The 22193-nt window shown below is 34.1% G+C and overlaps 1 protein-coding gene and 1 long non-coding RNA gene across 8 annotated transcripts in view; one reads left to right on the top strand and one right to left on the bottom strand.

Moving 5' to 3' along the window:
- RBMS1 (RNA binding motif single stranded interacting protein 1) overlaps positions 1-22193 on the bottom strand; it is a 232629-nt gene that overhangs the window by 6672 nt on the left and 203764 nt on the right. For 6 of the 7 annotated variants that reach the window (XM_074303311.1, XM_074303312.1, XM_074303315.1 and 3 more), the window contains exons 7-12: positions 12626-12732; positions 11268-11317; positions 10869-10962; positions 3646-3696; positions 1809-1919; positions 329-409 (exon numbers count right to left, since the gene is read on the bottom strand). In XM_074303311.1, the coding sequence (XP_074159412.1) occupies positions 329-409; positions 1809-1919; positions 3646-3696; positions 10869-10962; positions 11268-11317; positions 12626-12732 (494 nt within the window). Of the gene's footprint in view, positions 1-328; positions 410-1602; positions 1920-3645; positions 3697-10868; positions 10963-11267; positions 11318-12625; positions 12733-22193 lie in introns of those variants that run through there. The other variant, XM_074303314.1, reaches the window with a different exon arrangement.
- LOC141562942 (uncharacterized) overlaps positions 1-22193 on the top strand; it is a 177434-nt gene that overhangs the window by 988 nt on the left and 154253 nt on the right. The window lies entirely within an intron of this gene.

Below are 22193 nucleotides of genomic sequence, written 5' to 3'. Positions count from 1 at the left end.
GAGGAATGGAAATATTTAATGGTGAAATTCTAAACTCCAGATATGGTAATGCTTACAGAAGAAAAAAACATAGGCTTAAACAGATGTGGAAAGTGTTATAATTCCTGAAAACACTTCTGGGAAATTCAGATAGATGCCATTCCATCAATAATCAATGAGTTAGAGTATTATATTTCTTAGATGAAAATTCTACTCTAGCTGCACATTTATTTTAAATAAAATTCTCTTTCAGAGTCTAACTTGTGATAGATTTTCTTTTGATCATTACTAATTTACCCACTTCCAAAACTACCCATTACAATAATGGCCATTTAATGGGATTACCCACCTCAACGGGAACAGCTGTTGTCTGAACATGTGTATACTGGGGTATATAGGCTCCTTGCATAGCTGTTGTGGCAGGCATGTACTGAAAGGAAGAAAGAGTAAAGTTTGGGTATGAAATCTAATGTGAAATTTGGAGTACCTGGGACATTCTGAGATTTGAAATAAAGCATTTGGTACCCTGTTTGGGAAAAGTGTTCCTGAAGTCTTGCTCTTCTAAAAATTACAAGGTAATGTAGAAAGGTGAAGTGTACGTTTCCTAAGTTTTAGACTTTGTTAAATAAAAGCTAAAATTCTATTCTTGACAGAAATCACTTTTGTGAAACCCATTATAAGTTTCACTCCTTCAGTAATTTAGCTTCACTAGTATGTAATGGCAGAGATTCTTTCTTGGACCAATGACCTTTCCAATGCTTTTGGAGGTCCATAGGATAGTTCTATGGCAAACACTAGTAGTCTCAATTGTTTAGGGACATAGGAATTAAATGGCTTATCAGTTCTCTCACAGGTCTCTGAGGAACAGGGATCTAAGCTGTTTTTAACTCTTGGGCTTCTCAAGCTATGCTTTCTCAAAAGCAAGAGTAATTTTTTAAATCAATATCAGTTCCTGATGGGAGGGACAGAGGGGAGTGTGTGTGGCCCATGCTTCAGAAGAAGCTGTAATCCTACTTTTATTTGGCTCTGAAGTTGGGAATGGAAAAATCCAGGGCCCTTTCCCCTTAACTTGATATCCCATCCAGGTTGCTGATACTTTAGTCACACATTTTAACTATCTTCATCTTATTTCTAGTTAAAAAGGACCCCCCCCCTGCCTCCCACATACACATTTTTCTTCTTCCATGGAATGTATCCTCCAATCTAACCTTCCCTTTGCACTCTAGCCTAATGCCGAGTCATCAAGGTGAATGTCCATGAAACTATGCGCTCTCCCTTTCTTTCTTCCTTCTCTGAGGAAGCTGTTTGGTGCCTGTCCAAGTCCTGGATCCTTGCTGATTAAGAGAACCGACCAGGCCTCCCAGAGAGTGGGGATAGGAGATGCCACGGAAAATCCTATGCCCTCAGATTCTTCTATTCCTAGAAAAGAAGAAACTTAGAGGGCGTGAAGGAGTTTCCAGCTTTCTTTTGTGGGCATCGTCATCATTTTTGATAATGAGATCAGAATAAGGAGCAAATGTGCATTCCCTTTACTTCCCCCTACAGGGTTGCAAAGGTAAAAGTATTTATTCACAGGCTCTATATTTTGGTCAAGGAAAAATATCCAGGATTGACTTCAATTCATTCAGTCAACAAATATTTATTGAGTGCCTATTATGTGCAAAGTGCTGTGGGAGATACAAAGACGGGCTAGGACAGGATCCCTGCTCTCAAGGAGCTTACAATCTAGTGGGGAATGGGCAAGGGAATACAGGCTGCAGGGAATTATTCTCTTTGTGGGCCCAGCCCTCATTAGCCTATACACAGCATTATATTAAGTTTCCACCTACTGTTCCAGTATTGCCTAGTGAAAGATGACTCATCTGTTGGGCCAGAGGGCTGATCATTGACGTAGGCTGTAGTGACATAGTATGGTCCATGGAAGGAGTTAACACAGCACCCTAGACAAGGAGAAAGACAGAAGCAACAACAACAAAAAAAAAAAAAGGTCTGAATGATAGGTGAGAATCTCTAGATATCTTTTGCAACAGACAAAGGAGCCTCTTTAATTTGTTGAGAGTGGACAAGACAACCATGCAGGTGTTTGGGGTAGTTTGAAAATTTTTAATTTCAAAAATTCATTAGTTTTCTCTGAAAGCAAAAGGGATGAAGCCTTTCAGTAGCAATCACCTTGTGCACACACACTAACAAAAAGCCCCTCTTCTCCAGTTCAGGAAGTATCAACCCCTACTCTCTCTCTTTACTACTCAAAGGACACTAGTCCTTATATACAAGATACACTAAACTCAGAAGAAAAAAACTCAAAAGAGATATATTCTCACCCTTTTGGATGACAAAGACATTTGTGCTTATAAATGAACAACTTTTCCTCTACATTTTACAAGAGCTTGCTTGTATATACAGATAAACAGTATTGAACAAATTATGATCACAGGCTGTAGAACACTTTGCCTGGTGCTCAATCAGTAAATGACAGATTCCAATCATCCCTCCCCTGCCTTTTCAGTGTTTTAGATTTGTCATCCTACTACCTTAGCTATGTACATATAAATGCATATTTCTGATACTTTTATTACTTTTAGGAGATCTTGAATAATAAATAAGATAGAAAAATGGATATGTTTCCTCAGAGATGAACCTTCTTCTTAATCTTCCTAAGACCCAATCTGAGCATATATATTCATATTTCTTTTATCTCTAAAATGAGTGAAGATATGAAAAGTATTAACTGTAGTAATGAGTGAGAGAGGAACAGCAACCTTAACAAATACTTTAAGGACAGTTTTTCCCTCATATTTTTTCCCCTACTTCAAAAAAAAAAAAAGTAGAGGAACAAAAAGCATGTGATCAGCTTAAATGGAAATAATTCTGAAACACAGGATATGCTGAAGGAATTTCCTGTTCTGGTTTCCCATTTAGCTGGATGATTGATAAAAGCTGCTGAACCAGGAAATCCTAAACTGAAAAATGGGCTCTTTTAAAAACTTTCTGCAGACAACAAAGGCTCAGGCACCTTTCAGGGCATCCTTCTCTGGGCACTATCTTTGTTAAATTGTACGAGTCTCTTAGGCCATATTTGTGCTCTTGATCATTTCAATTATTCTCTAATGACAGGCTACCCTTTCATTTAATATAGAGTGCTGCAATCAGGACAAATCTAATAAATGACTCTTAAACTAACACCACCATATATCAACCACTCCAGTTATGGTTTTCATTTACTTAAAAAAAAAAAAAAAAAAAAAGTTGTCACTATTTGCAATTTACCATAGAAAAAAAAAAGTGATGTGGCTGGTTTATTCTGAGTATTTAAAAACTGCTTTAAGCATTCATTATAATGAGAGATATTACATTTAATATAACAGTGAACATACATAAGTATAAACTTATATGTATCACAATAAGTTTTGCTATTCAAATACTCAATTAAAAAAAAGTAGGATAAAGTACAATTTCCTCACAGGTTTCACATGTTTTTATATTTTTATAAATAAGAAATTTAATCTAACTCATCTCTTAAAAAAAAAAAAAATCAAGCTGAGGGAGGACAAACTACAGATCATGATTAATTGTCATTTTATGTAAATATATTTTCAAAATTTCAATATTGCCTATGTATAATAGTTTAGCCAAGAATATGTTACAGAAATTAAAAGGGAAACTTACAGGGTGCTGCAAGATATATGGTTGAGGCTGCATCCATGAAGGACTCTGCACCTACAAAAAAAAAAAAAAAGACATTCTGAAAACAACAATAACAACATCTACTGATTTTCTTCAGGACCTGAATCATCTAAGTACTGTTTAAAAAGTAAGAAGATACCAAAGGAAAATATTGAAATAATATTATCAATTATTTATAGAATCCATTCTGGATCTCTTGATTTTGTTTTTATTTTTTGTTTTGTTTTGTTTTTTTTTTTAATTCTACATTTAGAAACCATGAAAGTATTTCAATACTCCAAATACACTATAAGTTAAATTTCATTTCTTATCCTTTTTTTTCACTTCATCCTTCCTAAGTTTAAGAGCTACAATACTGAATCTGAACTCATTTAAACAAGTAGGCTCAAGCTTCTAACATGGTATACAAATTTTAGAATGTTGTAAATAAGGAGAAAAACTAGGCCTCAAATTATATCAATATAAATGATTTCACCTTTGACTTCCCATCCTAGCCAAAATAAGTATTCTGTATGTATTCAGAGGATTTTGAGATTCTGATGTATATAATGCAAAAACATTCCTTCCCCAAAATATATAACGTTTATCAGCTTTAAGCCAGAAGAAAATTACAAAATTTTTCAAATGCTTGCTGTTTACCTGAATTCTTTTATTCATTAAAAAAAAATTCTGTCAAATACCTATGTGCAAGACATTATAGATTATCTGATTATATATATATTTTGAGACTTCTGTTTGTTATATTAATTTTGAATGCTTAACACTTTTAAAGAATTGATCACTGAAAAAAATAATAAAAAAAGAATTAATCATTGTAAATGCACAAATATTGCTCTCTACCATCACATCTGATGAAACAAATTAATTTGATATTTGACAACCTAACACACTACAGCTAAACAAACTAATCTTGCAAATATGTTTGCTTTGATAAAAACAGCTAATGTAAAATTCCCTTACTGGATGAAGAATGCTTCTGAAGTCACTCTTACTTGCCAGGGAATCACTCCAGAAAATAGAAATCTGTACTTAAGAAGAAATTAAAAAATCTGATATATAGCTCTTCAGACTTAAGGCCAAGGCTCTGAATTGTGCAAATTACCAGAAGTTTCTAGATTCAGTGTCTAAAGTAGGCAAAAAAAAAAGTGGATCATAGAATTATAGCTAAAAAGGCTGTTTTAGGCCATTATGTCCAAGCACTCATTTATAGAGAGATTCAGTGATTTGCTCAGGGTTACACAATGTCTGAAATCACATATGAATCCAGGTCTTGACTTGAAGTCCGATGCCTTATATACTGTTTCACACTGTTTCTATTCATCAGGCAAAATCAAAAACAAGCAATCCCCACTTGATTCCAAAGGCTTCCTTGATTACATAGATGCTCAAGTTGCATCTAAGATTCTTTCTTAAGAATAAACCCCTTCTACAGCCCACTCCATTCTCATTACCTAAAATTAGAAGGTCTGTGAATGGTTGTGGGCAAAGTGTTTTGAGATTAACTTTGTAATGAGGCCCTAAGATTCATTTGCTCTTGTCTTCTCTTCAGAGCTAAGGCTGATTAAAGTTAAGTGCTTCTGGCTTATTAACATTAAGTTATCTGGAATGGAGCCTTTCTCCCATTAGGGTATGTGGTATCTCCTTGATGCCAATTTCTCAAATCTAGTGGCTGTTCATGGTAGTTTGATGGAGAAAGGCCTAATCTGACATGAATTGCTTGTAATTGCAGAACCTTCACTGTTGTAGATCATCCAAAGGCTAATAGCTACAGGAGCTAATTTGGGCCAGATCCTTCCATTTTTACTATGGTTCAGTGGATTGAGAGAGTTAGCAGACTGCCAAGTCAGGGGCTACAATATCAAGTCCCTATTCAATAACAAATTTCTATTCAAATTCAAACAACAAATTAGCAGTAGTCTTTTAAGTCTCTGTTCCTTAATTTTTCCAGGTATAAAATGGGAAACATTAATGAGAGTTTCTGTTTAAAGAAGATTATAATATATTTTAAAGGTTCTATTTCCACTACATTTTCAAATGCAGTTCTCTAGATGTCAAAGGAAAAAGATGTTTTAGGGAAAAACAAAATATTCATAATAAAGTAATACACAGGATAACAATCATAGGAAATTATCTTGTTCTTCTATTGACACCATTTCATTAATTTTTAAATTATCTGGTGGCCAAAATACAAATGTCAAAATGCACTTTTACAACAAAGACAAAGTGGTAAGGAGATACTTTGTTGGTTTCTAAATGTCAACAGGAAGGATTTACACTTCTATATATATTCTTTCATTTATTTGAGAATTAGTTCTATAATATATGCAATAAATATACATGGAAATCTTTTTATCTCTACTTGCAGTGATTTTTTTTTTTGGTAAAACAGACTTTCTGAATAGAGATAAAGGGAAAAAAAAGGCCATTTTAGAGATTAAATTGGGTAAATAATTATGAGAAAAACCACCTAAGTGCAGTGTTTGTTTATCTTTAGATCTTAGGGAAAAAAAGTCAAGTAATCTTAATACAGATTTCATAGTTGAATCCAATTCAATAATCATTTATTGAATGCCTTCTTTGTGTGAAAGAAATTGAAATGCTGGTTAAAGTATTTGAATTAATTCATTAATTTATTCCTCCCATCTTTCTAAAACAAAAATAAAAATTAAACAATTGTTACATTCAAAGCCATGTACTAGGCATGAGGGAGATTTATGCATTTATCATATTGTATTTTGTACTATGACTTTTGTGTAACTTTTATTTCTATTATTAGGTCATAAGTTCTTTAAGGAAAAACAAAGTACTATGAGAAGTGCAGAGAAATAATGAGATTGCTAGAGAGATCAAGAATAGCTTCCTAGAGGAGGCAATATTCACACTAAGTATTAAAGTCTAACAAAAGAAAAGGAGAATGTTGTAAATATAGGGAACTGCATAAGCAAAAACACAGATGTTAGAAAGCATGGGACATGTTTTTAGTATAGTGAGTAGTTCATGTTGGCTAAAGTGCATGGTATATGAAGGGAAGTAGTGTGATATAAGCCTCCAAGGCTAGACTGAAAACGACTTCAATGCAAAACTAAGGAGCCTGGACTTTTGGAACTGGGGAACTGTTTGAAGATTTTTGAGAAGAGAAGTGATGTAAGCAGATGTGTATATTTAGGGGATTACTCTGACATCGGTTTATATGACAGACTGAACAAGGGTAGTAATGAAAATGAGGTAGGGACATATGAGAAATTTTACATGAACTGATGAAACTTATAATTGACTAGATATGGAAGGAAGAGTTATGGAGAAAGCAAAATTGACTCAGAAGTTAAAAGCATAGTGGTACTATTAAATATAACTAAGGAATTTAGGAATAATACAAAGTTTTGAAGAAAAGATGGTTTTATACATGTTTAATTTCAGGTATCAGTTGGACATCCAAATCATAATATATAGTAGGTCATTGAAAATGCAAAGCAAGGTACATAAGCGGGGACAGAGGAGAGAGAGTGAGAGAGGGAGAAAGGGAATGGAAAAAAGACTGGATTTGCAAATCAACTATATGGAGGTCAAAAATTAAAGTCAAGCTAATAGATGAAATTGAAAAAGAATATGGTATAGTCAGATGAGACACAGGATCTAGAATTCTGGAGAGATCCACAACACTCAAAAGACACTGGAAACAAGAAGTAACTTAAGGAAATGAAGATTAGAAAGGCTAAAGGAGAGCCAAAAAGAGTGTAGTGTCATGGAACCCAGGAGAAGATTATAAGAAAAAAAGGAGTCTACTATTTACATAGTACTTTAAGATCTACAAAGCACTTTATGTTTATTATCTCATTTGATCTCACAACAATCCTTTAAAGTACTATTGCCAGTGAAGATGGAGAACTGAAGCTGACAAAAGTTAAATGACATGCCTAGAGTCACACAATTAATGTTTGAGAATTCAAACTGTGGTCTTCCTGACTCTAGCACTATAATGCCTATGACACCTAATTGCTTGGGGGTATTTGATAATGTGAAATACTGCAGATAAAGTAAGGAGAATAAAGTCTAAGAAAAGAGCAATGGACTGTGAAACTGTAGTCATTAGTGATTGAAAGTTATTCCAGGAGACTGATGGACAGAGGCAAGATTGCAAAGGACTGGGGAACATCTGGGTGATGAGAATGAAGACAGATACTTCTCATACAGGAAGTCTGTCAGCAAATCAGAAGAGTCAGATGGATAACAAGATCAAGAGGTAATTGTGGATTTTTTCTTTTCAATATGGTGAAAAAGCATATTTGTAGGCACTGAGGAAGGATACAACAGGGAGGAAGATATTGAAAATTCAAGAAAGAAAAAGGATGATTATTTTAACAAGGTCCTAGTGAAGATGGAAAGTAATGGAATGAATGTTTAAAAATAACTTACATAAGGGGTTCATTTTTGGCAAAGAATAACATGTCTTCCTCTCAGCCAGAAAGTAACAAGAGGAAAAATAAAAATGCAGAATTTTTTAAAAGTTCAATTTCAAATTCTCTCATTCCCATCTCCCCCAACCACTGAAAAAGCAAGCAAAGTTTTTTCTTTTTTAATATGGGGAAATTTGGCATATTTGTAGGCAGTTAGGGAGGATATAATGGAGAGGAAGAGATTAAAAATTGATGATTATTTTAACAAGGTCCTAGTGAAGGTGGGATGTGATGGAATGAATCCCAGCATATATACATTACACACAAGTATATATGCTTCTATGGAGAATCTGTCTGGCAGTGGGTAGCATATATCATCATGATCCCTCTGCAATTGTGGTTGCTGATGTTGTTAATAAGAGACTTTAAGCTTTTCAAACTTGTTTGTCTTCACAATATGGTTAATATACAAATTGCTCACCTGGTTCTATTCTCTTCCTTTGCATTGCTTCATACAAGTCTTCCCAGGCATCTCTAAAACCATTCACTTCATCATTTCTTACTAAATTCCTATGTCATAACTTTATCAGCATTCCCTCAATGATGCAAATTTCCTTCAGTTTACATTCTCTACCAAGATGCAGAACTTTTGAAGTCAAGAAAAATGAGATTTGAACTTTTAGTAAAATAGATAATCTGTTGAGCAGGTCTTTATGGGAATCAGGGTCAAAGCTTTAAAGAGAATGGAGAGCTTTGAAAAAGACATTGTGAGTAAAATGAAAGTGATGGGATGTCACGTGAATAAATGGATTACTGAGTGGTAGTGAAGCCCACTAGGGGGTTAAGCAACATAAACTTTAGATGAAATTACAACTTTGTGACTTTAATAATAGTTCTGGATTGAGTAGAACTAAGAGAAGACATAAGAGAATGACAAACTAGAAGTAAACAGAAAGGCAAAAAGATTTAAGGTCATAGATAGCACATACAGCAAGTTTGGTGAAAGGGTGGAAAAAAAAGCTGAAGGGCAAGAGATTGTGGTCAAAGAAAGGCATTTCATAGCTCAAGATTTTGGGATGGAACTAAATTGAGAGCTATGATCCAAAGTAAGGAAGGTAATTGGAATTAAGGACATCAAAGAATTGTGAGATCAGGATATTGGAAAAGTCATTAGCACTTCAATTAAAATCACCAAGGATGCTGGTGGAACTTGGAGAGGAAGAAAGAATATTGAGTGCTAAAAATATATATAATAAATTAAATAGAATTGGAGCATTTCTCAAGAGATGACTATGTTGAAGAGAGGGTAGAATATAAAGGCAAGAGTTTCAAATGAAAAACTGAAAAATTTCAGGAAGTGACAGTGAAAACATGAGGTGCTAGGAATAAACTAATCCTCATATCCTAATAGGGAGAATAGATAAAGGTTACCATTGGAGAAGCCTGCCAGCAATGTGCTGTCTCTTTTGGGGGAAGAGGGAGACGGACTTATTTCATCATGAGTCCTCTGCAATTGTGGTTGCTTATATTGTTAAGGGAGACCCTCTGATATTCTGCCTTTACTGTCTTCAATCAGTGGGAAAATGGTGCCCTAAGGGCAGGGGGTCTTTCAAAGCTGATATGACATTGCTGGAAGATGAGTTTTTGGAGATGATGATGAAGTCCAGGAGTGCAGGCAGGTGGGAAATTATGAGATGACTGCTTTGGGCTTCCTACTAAAATGGAAGGTTTGGGAGGAACTTTCCAATCAGAGGGAGGGAAGAACCCCAGAGGCAAGCTACCAGATGTCCCATTCCACAGATGTTGACCACCTGCTTTCCTGGACAATTTTTATTGTTTAAACCTTCCTGATACCAATTGGTCTTCTGTTACACTTTCCTGATGGCCCATTAGCCTATTTAAAAAGCTTCCTCAAAACCTTGATATTTTATTCTGAAAAAGCCACCCTTTAGGTTTATCAAATAGGATAGACAAATGTCCATCACAGTATATCAGTAGAACAAAGCGTTTAGGGATAAGAAAAAGAGATACTTTGTATAAAAGTAGAATAAATGTAATGATATTACTGTGTCCTTGGAAGATGTTATTTGAACTTTGGTAGAAATGAATTAATAATCATATTTTGATATTTCTGTCTATTTCTAAGAAGGATATTTAAGACACAGTCATGTGTGTGTGACTTACATTTCATAATTCTGCTTATTTAATATTTACTAACAAAAGACCCCCTGCAGCAAGGAAGAAAAGTTTTTCTTGAACTAATTCACTTTAAAGAAGAATATGGCATATGTGAAAGTAAGGGTTGTTGAGATAGTTAAGGTCGCCAATAGTCATGAAACTTTTATCATTCAAAGGACAACTAGCATGCATTCCCCACATCTCCTAATGACAATTCATATACAGGTAATCATTCTGCTCAAATAATGGTGATTCATTCTGAATTAAACATCTTTTTTTTGGGGGGGGTTAGAACTGTTATTTCATCAGTGTAGGGAACTCCCTGGTTGAGGAAAATCTAAGAGCAGCAATGTTGACCAACTTATAGACTTAAAAAAATTTCCAGGAGACACTGAGAGGTTAAAATGAATTGGGTCATACAGCCAGGATGTGTCAGAGACCAGGTATTCCTGATTCCATGATCACATCCTTTTATCTACTATGGCATACATACACTTCAAGAAGCACTTGTGCTTTGTAAAAATAATTTACTTTATAACTAATCACAATTTTAAAGACCTAAAAACCAATGCAGCAACAAATGTGATCCCATAAGTCAATGGGATGATGCTTATAAGCCAAGAAAGCACAAACCTGGTATGTAGAAACCGGAGAAGCAATATAAGGTGTAATAGACGTTTGAGTGATCATTCTATTTGTTGCAATACTGTAAGGTGAAGGATAAAATCTGAAACAAAGGGAAAGGCCCTCATTAAATAATGCTCTCCATTTTTATCATTTATTAGAAAAAATTCTGTACAATCTTTCACCCCCTCATATTTCCTGTTAAAACAGGAGTTCTAAGACTGACATTTTAACTTTTCTTTAAAAAACTGACAATTGCATTCTAATATAAAGGTTCCACAACACACACAAGTATGTGCATACATACATTGCAATGTATGCAGTATATATACACACACACACACACAAACCAAAAAAGGTTAAAAACTTCTGCCTTAAAATATCATATATATAATCTTAAATACATACCCATTTTGTAGAGCAGCTGTAGTTGGATCATAGGTAAGTGTCATTCCAGCCTATAGTGAAAATAAACATGAAACTAAGAGTGGAATAATATACCATATTCTATTTCTTAAAATCTTGAAATGCAAAATATATATAGTTTAGCATGATTGGGAATAAGAAACCACTATTTAGTATATTTAATTATATTTAAGATTAACATACATAAACATTTTCTTCCATTAGAAAGTAAGCTCTTTGAGGACAGGCCCAATTCTTGTTTTTGTCTTTATATCCTTGCAAGCACAATGACTAGCCAAAAAGATCCTTTTTGTTTGTTTGATTTTGAACTGGACTTGTGATTAAATTGCCACAAGTAATCCCTAATGAGGAAATACCTTCTATTTGTGCAGATCAACACATGCTCTTTAACTCATAGTCCCCCCATGCAATTCTCTGACTTGCTAAGGGTCAGACAAATATTAGAAGTCAGAGTTGAGATTTTAATTCTTCTATTTCTAAATCTATGATTCTATGATCCAAGTCTTTCTCATATTTGAGCCCAGTTTTCTATCCAGGATGTCATATTGCCTCTCAGAACAAATGAATACTGAAAAAAAAAATTATAACAGGATTAAGCCAGAGAGTTTCTGAATGACCATTTTTCCTCTTTTCAAATATCGGAAGTGTTCTCTTTCATCTCCAAATCTATGATGTTATCACTTTTGGTCCTCCTTTGAAATTTCTTAAGAGATTGTCCAATTCGTTTTCCTAATTTTATAGATAAAGAAACTGATACAGAGTGGTTAAATTATTTACTCAGGATTTCAGAAAACAAAAAAGTATGTGAGAAGGGATTTGAATCCAAGTTTTCCTAGTTCAATGCCCAATTTGCTACATCTTGCTTCCTCTCAGCATATGTACATAAACACATAAAATTAGTAACCTTAAAGATCTATTAAAGATTTTATCATATAGGAAAATAAATTTCCAAAATAATCTGCAAGGGGGAAAGGAAGCATACTTCAATTATAAATAAATGGACTGTTGGATTGATCTGTCCAATTTCTTAGCAGTATTAAAATACCAATATGCCACTGATCCAAAAGATCCACTATCCTATAACTATGGGCTTCATGAAGTAATTCTTCTCAATTTACCTGATTTGTGGATTCCTGTAGTTGTCACTCAGTAACAAAGTATATATTTGGGCAGTTTTAAGATAAAACATAGTCTAAGATACAAACCCTATCTGTATTAATGGCAACCACTTGAAAAGTGCTGTGTGGCCAGGCTAAAAAGTCTATGACTGTTTCCTTAACCAGTCATTACTATACATCCACCCTGAAGTTTCAGGAAAAAGACTCACAAACCTTACTTACCTCGCCTTCTCTGTGCCATGCTCTCCCATTCTGTATATATTTGTTCTGATTCTGTCGCTTCTTCTGTCCACCATCTGCAAACTTGCACAACAGAGGTTCTGCAGGAGCTAAGGAAATGAATAAAGAATATTCTGAAACCAAAATACAAGTACATGGATGGAATATGAAAAATTATAAGAGGTTTTTTTTGGGGAGGAGGCAAAGGATGGGGAAGAACATTGCTAATGTTATAGTGGAGTCAAGAGACTATTTATTTTGAAATCTACCAGTGAAAAGTACATTATAAAATAAGACAATATTATTCCTGGACCATAATATAACAACTCAAAGGCTAGAAAAGGACATAAATTTAGAATATGAAGGGGTCACAGAAGCCATCCAGTCCATCCTCTTCATTCTACAGACAAGGAACCTGAGGCTCAATGAAGTCATAAACAATTTCCCCAAAATTAAAGCAAACAGCAAGCATCAGAGATGGGATTTGAACACAAGATCCAGACTCTATATATAGTCCATCGCCCCCAGATCAGTCAGAAGGAGAAAATTTACTATTATACTTTGAGACATGTAATATCCACTGTAATAGATAGAATGCTAAGCTTGGAGTCAGGAAGGCCTAAGTTCAAATTGAGCCTCAAACATTTTCTAGCTGTGTGATTCTGGTTAAGTCACTAATCTCTGTTTGCCTCCCAGGATTGTTGTGAGGATCAAATGAGATAATATTTTTAAAGTACCTGACATAGAGTAGGTGCTTAATAAATGTTTGCTCCCTTCTATTCCTGTGCTACTTTCTTTTATGTTTTACTTTGCTTTTCCATAGCCATGAAGATAGTAGTTGATTCCTAAAAGTTCTGTCTCTGTGTATTTCTAATTAGTACATTGAGGGGAATCACATGCTTCTTCTGTGTAGTTCCCACATTCTGTGCTTTGTCTCCTAGAGTAACATGATTACTACTTTCATGTGCTATTTCAAAGTCAAATAACCATAAAGAGAAAAATATTACTTGTGGAAAATTTACTCTTTTCCTCTTTGTCTCTTATTATCCTAATTTATTTCCTATTTTCTATCATTTCTAGTGTTCAGCCCCTACCCACCCAGAAATCATAGGGTGGAAACTGTGGTGTGACCTGCCTTAACATATAACTCTGCCAAAACACACACACACACACACACACACACACACACACACACACACACACACACACATGCTACCAAACCAAAAAACAACCCCAAAAAATAAAAACCACCCAACCTCAAAGAACCTGTAATTCCTTTCTTATGAGCTATCTGGGCTGTTGTGTGACACTCCTTTCTCTTTTAATCAGCTGGCAACACCCTTATGGGGCATGTTAGGATGTGAACCTGAGGTAGTTTCTGAATGAGAACTACACTCATAGAATAGGGAGGCAAGAGCATAAATCATACTATTAGATGTCTGGCAATAATATCAGCAGAGGCATTTACCGTCATTTTGACAAAAGGGCCCTTTGTTTATCTCCTGTCTTCACTCCCCCAAGGTTTCCTGCCTAAGGAATTCCCATTTAAGGCAACCTGGGTGTGGTGGAAGATGGGAATTAGGCCAAATCTCAGAAAGTGAATGAAGTACCCTCTTTGTTTTATCAGTAGAAGTTTAGATTTTCAGAAATCAACAGATTCTGCAACAATGTCTAAAGGCTCAGCAAATGGATACAATAGAGGAAAAGAAAGGAAAATTGTGTGTTAACACCCCTACCTTTCCTAGCCCTTTCCCATCTCTCCTATGTTCTTATACTCCACAGCATTACTATACAGTAACACTGGCCTCCTTGCTGTTCCCGGAACAAGTCACCCTATCTCCTGATTCAGTGAATTTTTATTCAAATGTCTCCCATACCTGGAATGCTCTCCTTTCTCATCTTTGCCTCCTGCTACCACCCTTTCTTTACTTCATTTGAATTCTAGCTAAATGAACATATCTTCTGCAAGAAGTCTCTCAGTCTCCCTTAATGATTTTGCCTTTCCTCTCATGATCTTCAATTTACCCTATTTATATCTTGCATATACATAGTTATATGGATGTTGTCTCCTTCAATAGAATAAGATTTCCTTGACAGTAGAGACAGTCCTTTGATTTTTTGATCTGTCCAGCATTTAGAACTGTGCCTGGCATAATGAAGGGATGCTTATTGACGTGACCTGAATTGTTCATCTATTTTCTTTTAATATTGTCACTGGATCACTTTCAATGAAAAGGAACATCAGAAAACACTAATCACATAGAGATATGTCTTAAGAGTCCTTATATTTTCCATGTTGTTTGACACACAATTTGAGTCTAAGGAATATATACTGAGATAACTTAATGATGCTTTTCCAGTTTTAAACTATTAGATGCTGACCTTCCTTGTTACTTGTCTTTCTTGTCTCCCAGACAGTCTGTGTATATGTGCATACCTCCACATACCAAGAATTTTGAGAGGCTTTAAGAGAGATGACTATGGGGGCACAAAGCAATGTCCCTGGGATTGTGAGAAGGAAAATCTCTATTGTCCTCTTATCAAAGGGCATATCATCCACATTAAAGAAAAAAAAGATCTGGTATGACCTTTGATATTAAATTTGTCTTACACACTAGCTGATGTCACCTTTTGGAGGAGGGTAGTAAGAGCTTAATGATAGTACTTCTCATATGTCCAATCAATCAAAAAGTATTTATTAAGTACATAATCTATGTCAGGCTTGGCACTGAGGATACAAAGGAAAAAGAAAAATAGTTTCTGAAATCAAGGAGCTTACATTTTAATGGGTGAAATGTGTGAGTGTATACCCACAAATAAAGTGAGAAATATGTTAACTTTGGCAGGAAAGACATTAGCATCTGGAAAAGGGAGAAGGGACTAGGAAAATGGTGTTTGACCTGAGTTTTGAAGGAAACCAGGAATTCTAAAATGTAGAAAATGTACCACATTTTAGAGATGGAGGATAGCTGGTATTAAGGTTCAGAAAGAGACAGAGCATTGAATGTGAAAAACGACAAACAAGTCAGCATAACTGGACCATCAGCAGTTAGGGATATAGCCTTATGGCTGGGAATCAGGAACACTCATCTTCTTGAGTGCAGATTTGGTCTCAGACACTAGCTTTGTGACATTGAACAAGTCACTAACCCTGTTTACCTCAATTTTCTCATCTATAGAATGAGCTGGAGAAAGAAATGGCAAACTACTCCAGCATCTTTGCCAAGAAAACCCCAAATAGGGTCAAAAAGATTCAGACATGACTGAAATGACAAAACAAGTTGAGCCATACATAGTCCATGTGAAGGGGTATAATATGTGAGGAGACTACAGAGAAAGAAAGGGATTAGACTGTGAAGAGTTCTGAATGTCAAACAAAGGATTTCATATTTACTCTTAGAGATAAAAGGGAGTTGACAGAATTTACTAAATAGGAGGTAACATGCATAGACTTTCACTTGAGGAAAATTACTTTGGTTTTCTTGCTTTCAGTTTCTATCACAATCTATCCCTATGTATCTGCCTATTAAGAAGTTAGTATAAGAGCCTTGGTAAGAAGTGATGAAGACATGACCAAGAGAAGTGGTTGTATGAGTGGAGAGAAGAGGACATTATCAGAAGTCAAGTGGAATCAATAAGACTTGCCAGTTTATGAGACAAGAATCTTCAGCAGGGAGAGTAGATTGAGAAATATGAATAAGTGAAGATGTCTAAATAGTTTCAAAACTGAATATATGAAAAAAAGGTGGTGATTTCCTAGCGAAGTTCATAAGAATGGTAGGTTTGGTTGGAAAGAATATTTTTGAATGGACTAAATTTGAGATGCTTTTGGCAATCTAGTTCATCAAGATGTCAAATAGAAGATTAGAAATACAGAACTAGCATTTAGGAAAGAGGGATGGACACATAGGTCTAGATGTTATCTACATAAATATGTTAAGAGAACTGATAGAAGCTGATGAAATCACCAAGGATTTGTATAAGAGTATACAAAGGAGAAATGTCTGGGCAGTAAGAAGATCTAAAAAAATGATACGTGACAATGGCAAAAAATTAACACTTGAATTTGAAATGATCTTTTAATATTTCTTCCAGAATCAGTTTTTTAAAAAATATTATTTTAAAATGAGAGTGGCCTAGCTGCACCAGATCTAAAACGATATTATAAAGCAATGGTCACCAAAACCATTTGGTATTGGCTAAGAAATAGATTAGTTGATCAGTGGAATAGGTTAGGTTCACAGGACAAAGTCAATAACTTTAATAATCTAGTGTTTGACAAACTCAAAGACCCCAGCTTTTGGGAGAAGAATTCACTATTTGATAAAAACTGCTGGGAAAAGTGGAAATTAGTATGGCAGAAACTAGGCATTGACCCACACTTAATACCATATACCAAGATAAGGTCAGAATGAGTTTATGATCTAGGCATAAAGAATGAGATTATAAATAAATTAGAAGAACATAGCCTAGTTTACCTCTCAGACCTGTGGAGGAAGAAGGAATTTGTGTCCAAAGGAGAACTAGAGATCATTATTGATCACAAAATGGAAAATTTTGATTATATAAAATTAAAAAGCTTTTGTACAAACAAAACTAATACAGACAAGATTAGAAGGGATGTAATAAACTGGGAAAACATTTTTACAGTCAAAGGTTCTGATAAAGGCCCTCATTTCCAAAATATATAGAGAAATGACTCTAATTTATAAGAAATCAAGCCATTCTCCAATTGATAAATGGTCAAAGGATATGAACAGACAATTCTCAGACGGAGAAATTTAAACTATTTCTAGCCATAGGAAAAGATGCTCCAAGTCATTATTAATCAAAGAAATGCAAATTAAGACAACTTTGAGATACCACTATATACCTCTCAGATTGGCTAGGATGACTGGAAAAGCTAATGCTGAATGTTGGAAGGGATGTGGGAAAACTGGGACACTTGATACATTGTTGGTGGAATTGTGAATACATCCAGCCATTCTGGAGAGCAATTTGGAACTATGCTCAAAGGGTTATCAAATTGTGCATACCCTTTGACCAGCAGTGCTACTATGGGCTTATATCCCAAAGAGATCTTAAAGAGGAAAAAGGGACCTGCATGTGCAAAAATGTTTGTGGCAGCTCTTTTTGTAGTGGCTAGAAACTGGAAATTGAATGGATGCCCATCAATTGGAGAATGGCTGAACAAGTTGTGGTATATGAATGTAATGGAATATTATTGTTCTGTAAGAAATGACCAGCAGGATGATTTCAGAAAGGCTTGGAGAGACTTACATGAACTGATGCTGAGTGAAATGAGCAGGACCAGATCATTATATACTTCAACAACAATGCTATATGATGATCAATTCTGAGGGACGTGGCTTTCTTCAACAATGAGACGAATCAAATCAATTCCATTTGTTTAATAATGAAGAGAACCAGCTACACCCAGCAAAAGAACTCTGGGAAATGAGTGTGAATCACAACAGAGCTTTTCCAATTCCTCTGTTTTTGCCCGCTTGCATTTTTGATTTCCTTCTCAGGTTAATTTTACCTTATTTTTAAATCTGATTTTTCTTGCGCGGCAAAATAACTGTATATATGTGTATATATATATATATATATATGTGTGTATATATATATATGTGTATATATATATATATATGTGTGTGTATATATATATATATATATGTGTGTGTGTATATATATATATATATATATATATATATATATATATATATATATAGTATTTAACATATACTTTAACATATTTAATATGCTTTAATATGCATTGGTCTATCTGCCATCTGGGGGAGGGGGTGGAGGGAAGAAGGGAAAAAGTTAGAACAGAAGATTTTACAAGGGTAAATGCTGAAAAATTACCCATGCATATATCTTGTAAATAAAACTATTAAAATAATTGAAAATTTAAAAAGTAAAAATAAAGATAAAAAAATATGATTTTAAAGAGTTTAGTTGGCCTAGGAAGTAGAGCAAAATTTCTAGTTTTTCCTTACAGACATGACCTAATCTGGAAAAAGCACAAGAAACACCATTTGACTGTTCCAAGACATTCAATGCAAGTCAGCCAAATTGGGCTGAAGGAGTAACCCATTTAACCATGTACTTCAACATGGTTTCAGGTTAATATATAAATATGTCTTATATATACTTACAAATGTATAAGCTTAACACTATTTAAACACCATCCTTCTATAAAAGGGTCCTTTTAATTGACATGCGATGCTAAATTCAGATACTGAAAATGGAACTGTAAGGTATGAGTTGATCACTTAAGGATTTGATAATCTCAGATGCTATCATAATCTGAGGTGCTGCCTTCTAGAACTTTAATATGTTCCCTGGTTTTTTTTCCCTTTTTGTAAATCATCACTAATTAGCTTTTAAAGCCTTCCATCAAGAAGTATTAACTTTGCTAAATTTTATTTCCTTATTTGCAAAACAAAAAGTTTTTTTTAAGCCCACTAAATTTGCTTGTGATGTAATAGAATCATGTTGAAGGTATTCACCATACATATATTTGTGTATGTATTTTGGGAAAAAATTATTAATTTTGTTTACTTAGATTATATGTAATTATGGAACAAAAGAGTCAATAAAATCCAACAGTAACTTTTAAAAATTAGTTTTATATTTTCCCCCAATTATAAAGCATTCATCTTTTTGTAGTCAAATAAAATAAAATATCACTAAACATATCTTTTTTTTTTTTCCCCTGCACACTGATCCACTGGCTTTTTGTCATAGAGTAGGCAGTGTTTTTGTTCAATTCTTGGAGAACCATGGTTGATCACTGAGTGATTAAAGTTCTTAAATCTTTTAAATTTTTCATTTTTGTAGTTTTTTTTTTTTCTTTTTGGTTCTGCTCACTTCAAACTGCATCAGTTTTTCAGGTGTTTTCATCACTTTCTCAGTCTTTTCCCTCATTTTTTATAGTATGATAAGATGCCATTACATTTGCATCATAGTTTATTCAACCCTTCCTTAATCGATGGAAACCCTCTTAGTTTCCAGTTTTGTGCTGCCATGAAAAAATGTTGCTATTAATATTTTTGTACATATAAGATCTTTTCCTCTTTCTTTGATCTTTTTAGAAAAATGATGCTTTGATCTACCCAATCACCTAGTAATCAACAGTTTTATGTGATACACAGGAAAGGAGCTTTTAGTCATTTAAAAAACATAATTCAGAAACGAATGGCATGCTGTGGCAACAACTACTGTTTTCATGTACTGCTGCTCTAACTACTTGGGAAACTGTTAGCCATGAGAAACTGTGTTTCCCTAAAAGTTTTTGAAGTCTCATTTATTTTAAATAACTTGTAACCTACATTCTAGGAACATTAATAATTTGGAGAAGAATTTCTCTTGTAGCAATTCTGGACATTTTAAATAACAGACATACATAATTTATATGAATTTTATTTTTAGAGTGGTAAAGAACTTAGTTTGAATGACTTGATTTAGTTTTATGGAGAGGGGAAAAAAGGTATCTGCAAAGGTATTTTACTTCTGAAAATAATGCTTATTATAGGAAGGTCATTTTAAACATCATATCTTATCCTTATTAACCAGTGGGAAATTTTTCCTAAGCTCCATTTTCTCTGTAAGCTGTAGAATTTATATATATCCTGGACCAAAGAATCTGGGAGAGCCCGATTTAAGTCAAACACTGAAACAGGTAGAAAATTAGTTCAGAAAGTGCTTTCTACATTGTTAGTATTCCATAACTCTACAAAGGGCACTTATTTAATATTAAGGAAATCTGACATTTTCAATTTATTTACATTTGCTCATGTAAACAAATAAACAGTTAAGGCAGAGATTTTCCTTCCTAAAATCTAAATAAAGATCATTCAAGTTATGTTCTATTCTACTCTAGAAATAAAAGTTCAAATAAATTAAATCTATCTCGAAATATTAAAAAATTGTTTTAATAAAATTTAAAATATAAGAGGAAATTTACATTTTTATGATGATGAATGCCACTTTGTTTCCATTTTTGCTGACATGAAAGAAGGGAGAACAGTGTTAGAAAATAAAAGGTAAGACACTACAAGTAAACAAACTAAATTTATAATGCACTTCATCTGACTGATGTTTATTTATTGGAAACAAACACACCAGAGTATATGTTCCCAAATGGAAGTGTTCTTTTCAAAGTGGTCACCTTGGGAGGTTAAAAAAAAAAAAAGTTTAAAAAAAAAAGTTTACTCTAATTGTTGAAAACATTTTTGAAAGAATTCTTTTGGAACAGAGTCCAGAGCCAGAGCAGCAAATGAGTCACATTATAGTTCCACATCATTTGTGCCCCAAGATCACAGGATCATAGATCTTTAGTTAACCTTAGGGATTATCTAAATTAATCATCTTGTCTTAAAAGATGAAGAAACTGAGCTTCTCCTCTTTCAAGCAAGGTCCTACAAGTAGTAAATGGTAGAAATGAGATTCAAGCTTCAATGCTACAACCACAAATTCAGCTCTTGTGACTATGCTCTTCAGGAGACTCTCACATTGTGAAGACATCACATAGTTTTTCATATACTTTATTTATTAGGCTTGGCTCTGAATGACTTTTGTCTGCAAAAATCAAATGAAGTCTTAAGGCACAAATTTATCATAAGGATATTCATAAGAACAATGTTGCAGTTTCTTTGGAAAATTCTGAAGCAACAGTCTCAAAATGTTGTGAGCAATGGCATCATTGTTGCAATAAATGTGACTACTTTGAACAAGAAAAATTTTCATGTAGGTATAAAAAATTCTGCTAAGTTTGGTACAAATCAGTTAAGTTGATTTGCTAATCCCAAAGTGTATTCATATGTATTTTTTCCACCAAGGAAGTTATAAAAAATGAAATGAGACAAGGTAAAATGAGGGTATTAGATAATTTTTAAGATCCATTCCGCTTATCATTTTATGTATCTAAGTAAAACCACTTTGTGTATTATGAAATATCATCTAAATGTCAGGCCTTATTGTTGTTATTTAATTAAAATCCTATTTTTATACTTATCACATATGGCTAGTAGGTTATAAACTTTGGACTGGCAATTTGTGAACTAAAAACTAGATTGGCTAATTTTGGAGAAGATCACCACCAAAACATTGGACAAAATGTCATCAGTTAAGGTTAGGGACAGAACAACTCAAAAAATCTGTCTAAAAAATGGGGGAATAGGGTTTCAATGGAAGGAATATATATACACTAATGAAATCATAGATCTTCTAAATATTGAGTTATCATCATTATCTATTATTTTTATTACTATTACTACTTTATCATCCCCCCCCTTTTTAAAAAGCATCTAGCAATCAATAAATCATCAAGTATACATACATATATATTATGTGTCTGGTACTACACCAGACAATAACGATACAATGACAAAAACAAAGTAACTGTTGTTCCCATAGTTATATTGGGGAAAACAAGTGCACTCTCTCTCTCCCTACACCCACACCCACACCCACACCCACAATATAGAATACTAGCATCTAGGGCATAAGGAAAGAACTTACATAGAGAGAGGCACTTGACCTGAGTTTTGAAGAGAACTAG

The sequence above is a fragment of the Sminthopsis crassicaudata genome, chromosome 3 (genome assembly GCF_048593235.1).
Source record: "Sminthopsis crassicaudata isolate SCR6 chromosome 3, ASM4859323v1, whole genome shotgun sequence".
Classification (NCBI taxonomy): domain Eukaryota; kingdom Metazoa; phylum Chordata; class Mammalia; order Dasyuromorphia; family Dasyuridae; genus Sminthopsis; species Sminthopsis crassicaudata.
This window is presented reverse-complemented; position numbering and strand designations above follow the sequence as displayed.